Below are 12,215 nucleotides of genomic sequence, written 5' to 3' on the forward strand. Positions count from 1 at the left end.
TGCCCCACCTCGTTCGTCACTGTTCCTTTTCACAAGCACCCTCTGGCCACCAGAGGGGACCATGCTTGGCCTGCAGAAGCAAAGGCCTTCCCGCCTGCCTGCTTGCCTCAGGACTCTGGTTCTGAGCCAAGCTTCCTGGTCCAGTCAGCCAGATTCCATTCTATAAATACCTGCTGCCAGCTCCACTCCCCAAACGGGATGCAGGCGAGACAAATGGGCCTGTCTTGAGCCAATCACAACGCGGGAAGGGAGGCTTGCAAAGGAACGTTCTGGGAGCCAAGGAAGGGCGCAGGCAGGCAGGCAGGCAGGCAGGGAGGAAGCAAGCTCGGGCTGTTTGTCCCCAGGGAGCAATTTGCATACACTTGTGTGTTTGTGTGTGTGTGTGTGTGAGAGAGAGAGAGAGAGAGAGAGAGAGAGAGAGAGAGTACACCCAGGTACATGCTGCCATCCTGCCTGTCTGCTTGAGGCCACCTAGCCTGACCCATCATATGCCAAGAGGAATTTGCAGACCTCTTATTTATTTATTTATTTATTTATTTATTTCATATCCCACCTTTTTCTCCAAGGAGCTCAAGGTGGTGCACATGATTCTCCCCCTCCTCCATTTCATCCTCACATCAACCCTGTGAGGTTGCTTAAGCTGAGAGACAGTGACTGGCCGAGTGAGGGATTTGAACCCTGGTCTGTCCCTGGTCCTAGGGCAGCATTCTAACCACTACACCACTCTGGCTCTCTTCTGCATAGCTATACTGCCCTGTAGTTCTCTGGGTGGTTCCCAAAGTTCCCGCTTCCCAGTCAGGAAAGGGCAGGAAACAGTAAGGAGTGGCTGCTGATGAATAAAAGCAGGGCACAAAAACTGTCTTCCATCTTTTCCCTTCCCAGATTCTTTGGCCGTGTTAAAGCACAAGGGAGGGAAAGGCCAGAGTCAGGTGGAGGCATCCACAGTGCAAAGCAGGCACACCCCGAAGTACTGTAGTGGGTGGAGAGGGAAGTCCAGATGGCCCTTCCCTCTGGCATGTCCAATCCAGGGTCCCATAAATCAGGAGAAGGCTGTAGCTCATTGGTAGAGCATCTCCCTTTCATGCAGAAGGTCCCAGGGTCTCTCCCCAGCAACATCTCCACGAAGGGCTGAGAGGGTCTGATGCCTGAAGCCCAGCAGAGCCACTGCCTGTCAGCTGGGGCAATACTGAGCTAGATGGACGGGTGGTTGGCCTATGTATAAGCAGCCTACTCTGTTCCAGTGCTATCATTCATAGGAAGGGACCCTGAGGATCATCTAGTCCTACCCCCTGCAATGCAGGAATATGCAGCTGTCCCATACAGGGATCGAACCTGTAACCTTGATTATCAGCACCATGCTCCACTCAACTGAGCTGCCAAGTCAATTTTAAAAGGAGTGATCCACAGATCCACAAGACAATTCAGGTTGTCCCACCTGCATGAGAATTCAGACCCACAACGCCCTGTCAGTGATGGCATCCAGTTCCCAGGTGGGGCTAAATCCTGCATCCCCGAGGGAGGCTGCTGCTGCCGCCTCTGGCCTTTTTGTTCCTCTGCCCAGCCAGAGATCCCTTGGGTACCCAGAGTGCTTTGCAGACGACTGGAAGAGGCAAACAGCCCCACTTACTTTTGTGTGGAACTCCATCTTGGTTCTCAGCAGTTTGAGGTAGATGCTGCACAGCTGCCCGTAGCCCTCGCTCAGGTGGCCCTAAGGGGGAGAAGGGGGCAGGAGAGAGTGAGGGCCAGGGCTGGCAGGAGGAGCTCTCTCCCTCCTGGGAATAAATAAGCATTTTCCACTGGGAGCTTTTACAAGGACACTGACAGAGCATCTGCTTGGCATGCAGGAAGCATGCCCCAAGTCCAGTATCTCTAGTTCAGTGTTTCCCAACCACTGTTCCGCGGCACACTAGTATGCCGCGAGATGTTGCCTGGTGTGCCGCGGGAAAAATTAAAAAAATTGAAAGATTTTTTTTAAAAAAGTCAAATTTTCGATTGGGGCGCCGTCACTAGATGACCCCTGGGGTTCCCTCCTCCCTCCCGCTCTGCGCCTCCCTCCTCCTCCTCCTCCTCCGGGGAGGCCCTTCCTGGCTTTCGGCCAAGGCTTGGCGGCTACCACTCACTCACTCGCTCGCCCACCCGTCCCTCCATCCCTGCACCCGGCCTCTCCCCCTCTGTCCCCGGCATGGGGGCTGCCGGGATCCGTAGTCCCCTCGCCCTTGGGCTACGCGCCCGCGCGGGGTGCGCAAACTACGTTTCCCAGCGTGGCCTGGCGGGCCGGGCGTTTTGTTTGAAGCGCTCTTCTCCCGGCCATGGAATGAGCGCAGCGGCGGCGGCCGGGCGGGCAGTGGCTCTTCCGTGCAGACCCTGCGCAGCCTGCCTGCGCCCCCGCGGAGATCGGGCGGCAGGATGGAGCCCGGGGATCCCCGCGGAGGCGGAGCGGCGGAGGCGGAGTCTGCCCCCCAGGTAGGGCTGCGTCGGGGTTTTTTTATTTTTGCAATGCTGCATCCGCGCCGGAGGGGACGCATCGGACTGCGGGGAGACCCCTTGGCGGGCATGCAAGGCAATGCATGCGTGCAGGCGTTGCATGGAGTGAAGTGCAATGCAATGGCAACGCGGCGCCCTGCATGCATGCATGCAACTTCCACCGGCGCTCCGGACTTGGCAGGTGAGGGGGGTCCCCAGTGGGCGGCAGAGAGAGCCGGGAGGGCGAAGGGGAGCCGGGGGGAGCAGCGCTGCTCCCTGAGCCGAGCCCGGGGGGAAACTTCGGCGTCGTTGCGCCGGGTGTTGGAAGCGGAGGCTGGCGGGGGCCCCTCACCTGCAAAACCTGGTCGCCTCTCATATATTTCGTGCATTGCATTCATCGCCCGCTTTCTCCTCCAAGGAGCTCCCGGGGGCGCGCGTGGTTCTCCCCGTGTTATCCTCGCAACAACAGCCCTGCGAGTTGGGTTAGGCGAGTGGCCCAAGGGAGCACCCAGGGATTGTCCTGGCCAGGTGGGGTGATTTGAACCCTGCCCTCTGCCCGGTCTTCGTCCTCATTTAGCCCCCACATGTGCATGACTGTGCATGACTGAGGTTTCCCCCCCTCGTCTTGGCTATGGTGTGAGTCTGTGCTGTTAATTAATGGGGTTCTGCCTTCGGAGAAGATGAGCCAGCCCTCAAGGAGGTGATTATGTAATTTGCTAGCAATTCATGTCCCTCCCGGCGTGACGCTGCGCGCTGACGTCACGGGGCTGTAATGGTGGTGTGCCTCGAGATTTTTTTCATGAAACAAGTGTGCCTTTGCCCAAAAAAGGTTGGGAAACACTGCTCTAGTTGGAGCTGGGAAGTGTCTCCTGCCTGAAGCCACAGAGAGTCTCTGCCAGTCTGTGCAGAAAATATGCAGCTAGATGGACAAAGGGTCCGACTCAGCATAAGGCAGCTTCCTATGTTTCTATGAGAATAAGGGGCACCTGCTAAGCTGCAGCCCTGAAGACACACATGGAGAATCTCCAAAGCTCAAGAGAAGTCTAATGCTGCTCTGGCACACAGATCTGCATGAGCTGGCCAGTATCAGTGAGAAGGAGGGAGGGAGGGAGGGAAGGAGAGCCTGTGTGTGCCTGGGCGCTATTTTATTTTATTTATTCAGGATATATTTATTTATGTATTTATTTATAAAAATATTCGTATCTTGCTGTATCATAAAAAAAATTCAAAGTGGTTTGCAGCAATGAAACCAGAAAGCCATAAAATAACAACCTGAAAAATGTTTGAAAACATACATCCATTAACTATTGTGGAAAGATGAATTCTGAACTGCCTGCATAGGCCTGGCGGAATAGAAAAGTTTTCAGCTGGCATTTAAAAGTTGGCACAGAAGGTGTCTGTCAAATATCTAGTGCAGGGGTCTGCAACCTTTAAGACAAAAAGAGCCGCTTGGACCCGTTTCCGAAGAAAAAAAAACTGGGAGCCGTAAAACCATTGCGACATTTAAAAAATATATATCTCCGGAGCCGCGATCTGACAGCGGGCGGGAAGGTGACGTTGGGACGGTGCGTGACTAATGCACGCACCGCCCCCATGCGACGTCAGAGCCAGTACAGCATCTGTCACAGTGGGGAGTGTTGGGGCGCACAATGCGCCTCCTCCCCTCGCTAGTATCCGCCCCGGAGCCGCGGCAAAGGTGTAAAAGAGTCACATGCGGCTCCGGAGCCGCGGGTTGCTGACCCCTGATCTAGTGGCATAGTGTTCCACAGGGCTGGGCCAATGACACTAAAGGCTTGGTTCCTTGCTTTTGTCAAACAAGCCTTGCCAACTCAGGGAACAACCAATGAAGCTCCTGAAGACCTCAGTGACTGACCTGGGATATCAGGCTTCAAGCGGTACCGCAGGTACCTGGACCTAAGGCGTTCAGGTCTTTGTAAATTCATACAAGGACCTTGGAACAGGCTCAGTAGTAGATGGGCTCACACAGTGCCTTACACAGTGTCTTACAACCAGCATCAAGCCAACTCACAGCTTCCAGGATGTGCAATGCCTTCCCTCGCCCACATTCTCATTCAGAGACTCTTGGGCAGGGAGGCCAGCTTTCAAAAGGCTGGATCTCCTTCTCCACTGGTGCCTGCCCTCCAGAGACTGGCAATTAGCAAGAGTCTGAACTGGAGCATGTCTGGAAAGGCAGACTGGTGGGTGTGAAGAACTATTAGCAGCATATGCCCAGTGGGTGTGTGGAACACCCATCCACCCACAACCCTTTGCCTTCCCAAGAGCCCTGAAGTCAACTCAGAAGGGCAACAGACAGGTGGGGAAGGAGAAGGGGCTGATAAGAGCAGCAGCAGCAGCAACAACAACAACAGAAACACCAGTCGAGTGTTAAGAATTGAACAAGCTTAGCCAGCTGGCTCAAGGAATAGGGAATTTGGCAAGGAGCTTGGGAGGCGGGGGTGGTATGATCCAAATTTGGTTTATTGAATGGGGAGTCGTGTGCCTCAGAGTTTCTGGAAAAAAAATGTGCCATTACCAAGCGGACTTCCACACTTCTCTGCCCTCCTGATCCAAAGGGGAGGCATCTAACTGGCTCCCTGACTCAGGACCTTGTCAGCAGATGATGGGACTCTCTCCAGGCCCAGCCAGCACTTACCCACATACGGCTGGTGTCGCTGAGCTCGCTCTTGTACCTTACAGAGTCCTTCAAGACCTGCCGGAGAAAAGGAGACAAGGATTTTGATAAAATCTTCAGGTACGGGATGCCAGCGACGCATCTGTATAACCTGTATCTGTAAAGCCTCCCATGTTGCTTTTCTGTGCTGGTGAGGTGGGAGTGAATACTCAGCTGCATGGAGAACTACAGGCAGTTTGCAGTCCAACTTCTGTGAGGGAAAGGACAGCTGGAAGTCTGACTGGGAATAAAACCTCACACAGGGGCAGCAGTATCTCAGGAAGGAGTCCTGGGACATGGGAAGTTTAGGGGGGAAAGCAGCCCTGGGGCGAGGAAGCTGAAGGAAAGGTGCAGGGTAGGCACTGAACCCTAAAACTGGAGGCTGAAGGAAGGGGAGGTGGACAACGAAGTTTGAGAAAAATGGTGCAGATGGCAGAGAATTGATGCCATCAGAAAGGGAGCGCCCAGGAGGCTGTTTAAAAGAAAGGGTGGCTCAAGGAAGCAATATGATGAAGGTAGTAGACTGGGAAGCGGGACCCTATCTCAGCAATGGGTAGCATCAGGACCACATGGAGCAGGTAGGGAGCTGTCATGCCTAGCACTGACCTGGGACCAGATTTGGACTCCTCAGGGTATGGGCTAGACACCTCACAGGTCTAGGAGCAGGCAGGGCCCCCTGGAACCAGTGCTGAGGACCCCCTTGAAGGGGTCAATGAACTCAGATGTCTGGGAAACCCTGGGGTGGCCCTTGCAGTGGATACCACTTTATGATCCTACTTTTTTTTGGGGGGGGGGGGGTAAATCCATCTTTAAATAAATCTCAAAGACTTTTGCAACTTTTAAAAAAAATGATATAGGGCTAGAGCACTATCATAATGCTATAATTAAGCATACATTTATCTCAAATTTCCTTACAGGTTATTACCATTAGCTATGTTACTAAATTGGTGGTGACCAAAAAGGATTTATTTTGATTTTTAAAAAGTAACATTACACTATCTCAGTATTGTGGAACTCCTGCCCTGGAGGCCTGTCAGGCTGTTTCTTTATTAATGTCTACTGAAAACTGGTTTCAACAAGGCTTTAGGTCTTCAGCTGTTACCTTTCGCTGCTGGCTTTTAAAGCTGCTCTGCTTCCTGAAACCTGGATCTGGATTGAATCTGATCTGCTGCTGCCTTAAACGATTTGTTTTTATAATGACAAGCAATTCCTTGATCATTTCTAAACCTTGTAAGCTGCTTAGTGTGTCCGCGGACAGAGAAGTAGGATAAAAGTAATGAATCAAAAGAGGGCATTGGTTCTAGTCGGCCCCCGAAAGAAAAGAGGTGGAATCCTGTCTCCCCTGCCCCCACGCTCTGCCCCCAGCCTCTAAATGAAGGCCTTTCATTGGCTCCATCTCAACATGGATTTCAAAGCAGGTAGGAGGGGGAAAGGAACTGGCATCACCCGCCCTGCACCCCAACACCCGAGTTCCACAAGCAGAAACAGGAAGCTGGTGAAGTTCAGGACCTCCAGAGCAGAGCGGGGCTTTGGGAGAAGAGGCTGCTGCCCTTACATTTGGATGTCCATCACGGAGGAGCTTGTGGAAGACGTGGCAAAATTTCCAGCAGAGGACGGCATTGCTGGAGAGGGGCAGCCGGCTCACGACGGCCCAGAAGGTGTGGGCTCCTTTCTCGTGGTGCGTCCCCAGGATGCATGGTGAGAGAGGCAGGCTAAGGAAAGAATTCCAAGGAAGGGAGCATGGAGACTATAGGGCAGTGCTTTTGGGCAACAAGCAGGCTCAAAGCCCAGCATCTACACGCACGGAACACACACAACCACACACACAATCCTAACACAGGTGCTTTGTTCCAGCTCAGCTTGGCCAGGCCACGATGGGCATTTTGCCCCAGCAAGGCAGACGCAGCCTCTGCCTCCACCTTCCCCCAAAGCTGCCAAATTCCAAAAGGATATTTCTGGCGTGTTTCTCTTTGACGGCAACTTCCTGAGCATTAATGGCCTTGTTGATGCTGACAGTCTAAAAAAGAAAGGGGGGGGGAGCATTAGTTGGTTGCAATTGCAGCGAAAGGTAATCCCCCTTCCCACAACGCTGCTAGCACCAACTGTGTAGTGTCCCCTCCCAATCTGTCAATCCCCACACCCATCTCTGAGAAGATTCTGATGGATCTCTCACACTCAGCAGTTGCCAAGAATTGTCCCCCTTGGCACAGTGGTGAGGCCAATGAGATGGGCCAAGGGATGTTGAAATCAGCCCAACTGTCCTGAACATAGGCTGGCTGCGGATTGGCTGCAATAATTCAGAGGCAGAGTCTTCGCCCAGTGGAGGCTGGAATGTACAAACCCTGAAGGAACCTGGAAGCCTCTGAACATCTTCCTTCAGGGCAAATTTCTCAGACCCCCTCCAATTTTCCACTCACTGCTCCTCATTCCACGGGTCCATTAGTTTGAATAAAAAACTCCTGTGCCTCTGAAGAAGCCCTTAGTGGGACAAAGCACAGCAGCACCTGACTCCCAAGATGGTCCCCCACTGGTACACGGTTCTTGGAAGCAGGCCTGCAGTTGGGCATCATGGCCTGACAGTGAAAGACTTAGAATCGTAGAACTGTAGCGTTGGAAGGGGGCTCAACCCCCTGCAATGCAGGAACCTCAGCTCAAGCATCCATGACTTCCAGGCACCAGTTCTGGAAACTAGGAATGGCACAGTTATATGAGAGGCTGCATCAGCCTGGCTGTCTGCCAAAGTCTACAGGGAGATCCTACCTACAGTTTCTCTATGAGCAATGATGCACTTCAGCAAGAAGTCAGTGTATGTCTGGATGTGATGGAGGATGCGTCTGTCTTGATTCCAGTGGTGGCTGAGGGAGGGGGCTTTGTGGTGAGGCTAAGATCTGGGCTGCCCTTGAAAAAAAAATCCCTTATCCTGACAGATCCCTAGTTACCTCTAGCATAGTAGTTTTCAGGCCACTGCCCCTTTGGTCCCATAAACTCAACCCCAGCACTCGCTATCCTGCCCTATAAAATGTATTATTCACAATAGCGGTTTGCATGAGCCACTAAGAAATATAATAATACAATAATATTCAGAACGGTAACAATTAATTGCACATTTATTCAAAATCCAATTAAAACTATTTAGTTCAATTCCACAAAGCTGATGAACTTGACCCAGTGATACCAGCTTTTCAAAGTCTGATAGTCATTTACTCCCCCAGAAACCCCCCCCCGGGGGGCAGTACCACCCACTTTCAGAACTGTTGGTCTAGGAGTTACCCTCATTAAAAAGCCACCTGCAGAAGACCCTGGCTAGGTCTGCTTCTCCTACCAACACTATCTCACTTTACAGTGAAGTGATGTGAAGTGGATCTCTAATGTTTCCAAACTATGTGTCATGACCTGTTAGTAGTGTGTCGGCTGCAGTGTGTAAGTGTGTCGTGTGAACGCTCCCTGCGCTCCTCCCAGGGCTGGAAAGGAGTTATTTTAACCTCTGGTGTGCTAGTAAAGTTGAATTACTCTCTCACAAAATGATGCATGTCTAAAAACTGTGTCACCAACATGAAAAGTATACTGTTATCTGCAATCTGTATTTTTTCAATGGGTCTTATAACCATAACAAAAGATAACTTACATGAAACATGAAATAGCTTTTAGTGCTGCAAAGGGTGTCACAATCATAGCTATTCCACGTACGGCACAGCGCACTACTCAGGAACATTCTGATATATAGAGAACATTTCCTAGAGAGGTTTTAAAGTACACACCGGAGGTTTGCACAATTAAAGTGAATGAGAGTGCTCTATAGTGACAAATCCACCTAAAGAAGATGATGGACTTTTGCGGTTAGGAAAGTGATGAGGAAATGTACTGAAAGGTGTGTGATAAACAAATAATTAACTGGAAGGCATGTAACCCACAAACAAATAAGAACAAATGCTCAGCAATGACTGGACATGGTCTGGCCCCCACATAAGCTTTGTACAAGCAGATCAGGATGAAAGATTAATAAAGTGGTCACCCAGAGGAGTACAAGGACAGAGTGGCACAACTTTCCCATCTGTGGTCTGCTCTAGATGAGATAAACAAGTGTCAGAAGCTCAGCACGGAAGCAGCCTCACATTTCACTGCCAGCGCTTCTCATCCTGACTGAGTAAACTGAGGAAATCTTACAGAGTGACTCAGCACTGCCCATCATCAAGCTCCATATTTGGATATCTTAAAGGTAAATCGAGATTTGCTCTTGCCCTCACTAGTCCTGTCTTAAAGATCCAAAAAGCTGTGACTTTGCTTTGTCATACAACCTAATTTAGGGCTGTACAGAAGCCTACTAGCCTCAGTATTTGCCTCTGCTAAACTAGAGCAAACATACCATCCAGCCCAATATCAATTCAAGCTACATAGGGCTGGATCAAGGCCTTCAAGTCCAGGTACTAAAAGTGGGCCTTTCTAACTTTGGATGATCTGAAGGGAATCAACACTCGAGTACCAAAAGCAGATCAAGGCATGCCATGCCCCTGGTGCCTCTTGGTGCAAGGCAGATGTTAAAATCAGTAGCCAGTCAAGCAAACGGAACATACAACATCACCATAACATACCATGGTCCCCAACAGCTTAACTTGGGATGGGGCTCATCTTGTTACAGCTCAGATCAGTTCAATCAAACCTCTCAGTCAGATCTCCCCAAAGCCAACTTCTGTAGAAGTCCACCCAACTCTGAGTCACCTGTAACCATGAGGACACGTCACAGGACGCAGGGAAAGACCCAACATTTTAGGAAGGTCCTTCTAAGACTGTGTATAAACCTTCTGGGGGAGGTCAGAAACCTTCCAGGCAGGCATCAAAACACTGATGCTTTTCTCTTGAAATCTGCTATTCCTTTGGGGCTGTGCAGTGCCTTGCCCCTGAGAACTGGATTCTGCCTCCAAAGATTCCCCCAAGCATGCAATCTGGAGCGCCAGATTCAAATGTGTACTGAACATTCTGTGGAGAGTCACTGTTCTCTCTTCAAAACCACAGGGATCCCATGACTTTCTGTGAGGTGTTTATGCACCCCCTCTCCTCCCACAAAATAATTTCATCATCTGGGGGTGGGGAGAAAAGGAAGCCTTGCACTCCCGCTGAGCTGACAGCTGCATTGTCACTCTGAAAAGGCTTCACCCAGGAGGGATTCCAGGCCCAGCTGCAGAATCATGAATGAGGCTTCTCTGGCTGAGTTTGGGGTGGGGGGTGGGGGAAACGGTTAGGAAGGTGCAAGGCAACATTCTGGGGCCCTGTCTCCTCCCCCCTGCATCAGCTTACCATCCCTTTCCTGTAAGGTTTATACACTGGAATCAAAACCCTCGGGGCTGAGGGTTTCCTGGACCCACAGAGGGAAATGGTCAAGGCTCAGCTGAAAGGGTGGCATTGTCTAGCACTTCCTGCTCCAGCAGCTCTGTATGCAGCAAGTTCTGTAAAGGCAACGTGCAGGAAAATGCCAGCTTCGTTCCACACGCGCCCGCCCCATGCATAGCAACAGGAAGCTACAGCCAAGGCAGGAGAGGCACCAGATGGGCTCACTGCTACTCCCCAGCTGATATCACAACTGGCATGAGATCAAGAAAGAAGCCACAGCACTAATGAGCTCCTGGTCCAAAATTATCCATGGAAATCCCAGAAACCCAACTCTTCCTTATCATAGCAATTTGTGGATATTAAGCTGTTTTTGTCTGGTAAGGTCTAAACAAGGATAATGGCTTCTTCAAAGCAGTCCCCTTCCCTCAAATTGGGTTCAAGTTTGGTGCTTTGGTGATTGATTTGCAGATATGGTGCTTAGGATGCGCCACTAAACCCTGCCATCAAGAGAACACCAATCCCAGTGTTAGAAACTCAGATATAAGCTAGGAGCACCTTGGATCTAGGTTTTGGTCACCACAACGGAAAGTCTATTTGCCAGGGGGTTGTATGATCTCAACTACCTTGCTTGACTGTAACTTGCTCTTACAAGAATTCATTTGTTCCCGTACGCAAGAAGAAACAACACACACAGGGGTAACTGGACCCACGCCAGTAGCAAAATGCTCCTGGGGAATTTTGAACACCTGGACCACCCCGTCTCCCCTGAATCCAGGGCTTCCCTCTTGTCTCTGAGTGCTTCACTGATGAGCTCAAAGTTGGTGTCCAGTGACAAATTGAGCTAGGACCTGCCAGGAGGGGAGGCGGAATGTCCACTGCTGGCCCTGTAGGAACCTTCAGCACTGCAGCAAACCCACCAGTGATTATTCTGGGCAAAGCTGAAAGCTGGGAGGAGGCCACTCTGGGCAGGCCAGCAGCATCTGCCGAGGGTGCTTTGGGGCTCTGAGATCAGGAGGGCGGGGGGAGACCTGCAGCTCAAAGGTTAAGGCCACAAGTCACATGCACCAAGCACAGCTCTGGCTCTTGCAGTGAGCCTCTGGCACAAAGCCCACTGAAAATGGAGGCAGACCTACCTTAGCCCTACCTTTTCTCAACAAAATCCAGGTCTTTCCTGCCTGCCCTGCAACTGCCCTTATAGGAAACTGGAACTACAAACTGCCCTGAATCCAAGAAGCAAGTGGCAGTTTCCAAGCCCTGCAAGAGGGAGGACTGCCCTGTGCCTTTCCATCACTCCCAGAGTTATGACATGGCACAGGAAGCTGGCCAAGCATCAGTTTACCAGTGTGCTCCGCCAAGGGCTTTTAGCAGTAAAGAGCCTTTGAAGATGCTCCCTGCCCCCCTTGCAGGCAGGCCTTCCTAGAGTTTTGGGGAGGGGCCACAGCTCAGTGGCAGAGTGTCTGCTCTGCCTTGCAAGCAGAAGGTCTCAGGTTCAATCCCTGACATCTCCAGGTCGGAGTAAGAGGGACTCCTGCATGAAATCTTGGAGAGCTGCTGCCAGTCAGTGTAGACAATACAGTGGTACCTCAGGTTAAGTACTTAATTTGTTCTGGAGGTCTGTTCTTAACCTGAAACTGTGCTTAACCTGAAGCACGACTTTAGCTAATGGGGCCTCCCGCTGCCGTCACGCTGCCGTAGCACGATTTCTGTTCTCATCCTGAAGCAAAGTTCTTAACCCGAGGTAATATTTCTGGGTTAG

The 12,215-nt window shown here is 51.3% G+C and overlaps 1 protein-coding gene across 4 annotated transcripts in view; it reads right to left on the bottom strand.

Moving 5' to 3' along the window:
• The window catches only part of HIP1 (huntingtin interacting protein 1), an 80,145-nt gene that overhangs the window by 21,813 nt on the left and 46,117 nt on the right, over positions 1–12,215 (bottom strand). For 3 of the 4 annotated variants that reach the window (XM_082201371.1, XM_082201368.1, XM_082201369.1), the window contains exons 2-5: positions 7,088–7,151; positions 6,690–6,832; positions 5,117–5,173; positions 1,628–1,708 (exon numbers count right to left, since the gene is read on the bottom strand). In XM_082201371.1, coding sequence (XP_082057497.1) covers positions 1,628–1,708; positions 5,117–5,122 — 87 coding nt within the window. In that variant the 5' untranslated portion in view covers positions 5,123–5,173; positions 6,690–6,832; positions 7,088–7,151. Of the gene's footprint in view, positions 1–1,627; positions 1,709–5,116; positions 5,174–6,689; positions 6,833–7,087; positions 7,152–9,723; positions 9,743–12,215 lie in introns of those variants that run through there. The other variant, XM_082201370.1, reaches the window with a different exon arrangement.

This window comes from Podarcis vaucheri (genome assembly GCF_965113315.1).
Source record: "Podarcis vaucheri genome assembly, chromosome: 15".
Lineage (NCBI taxonomy): Eukaryota > Metazoa > Chordata > Lepidosauria > Squamata > Lacertidae > Podarcis > Podarcis vaucheri.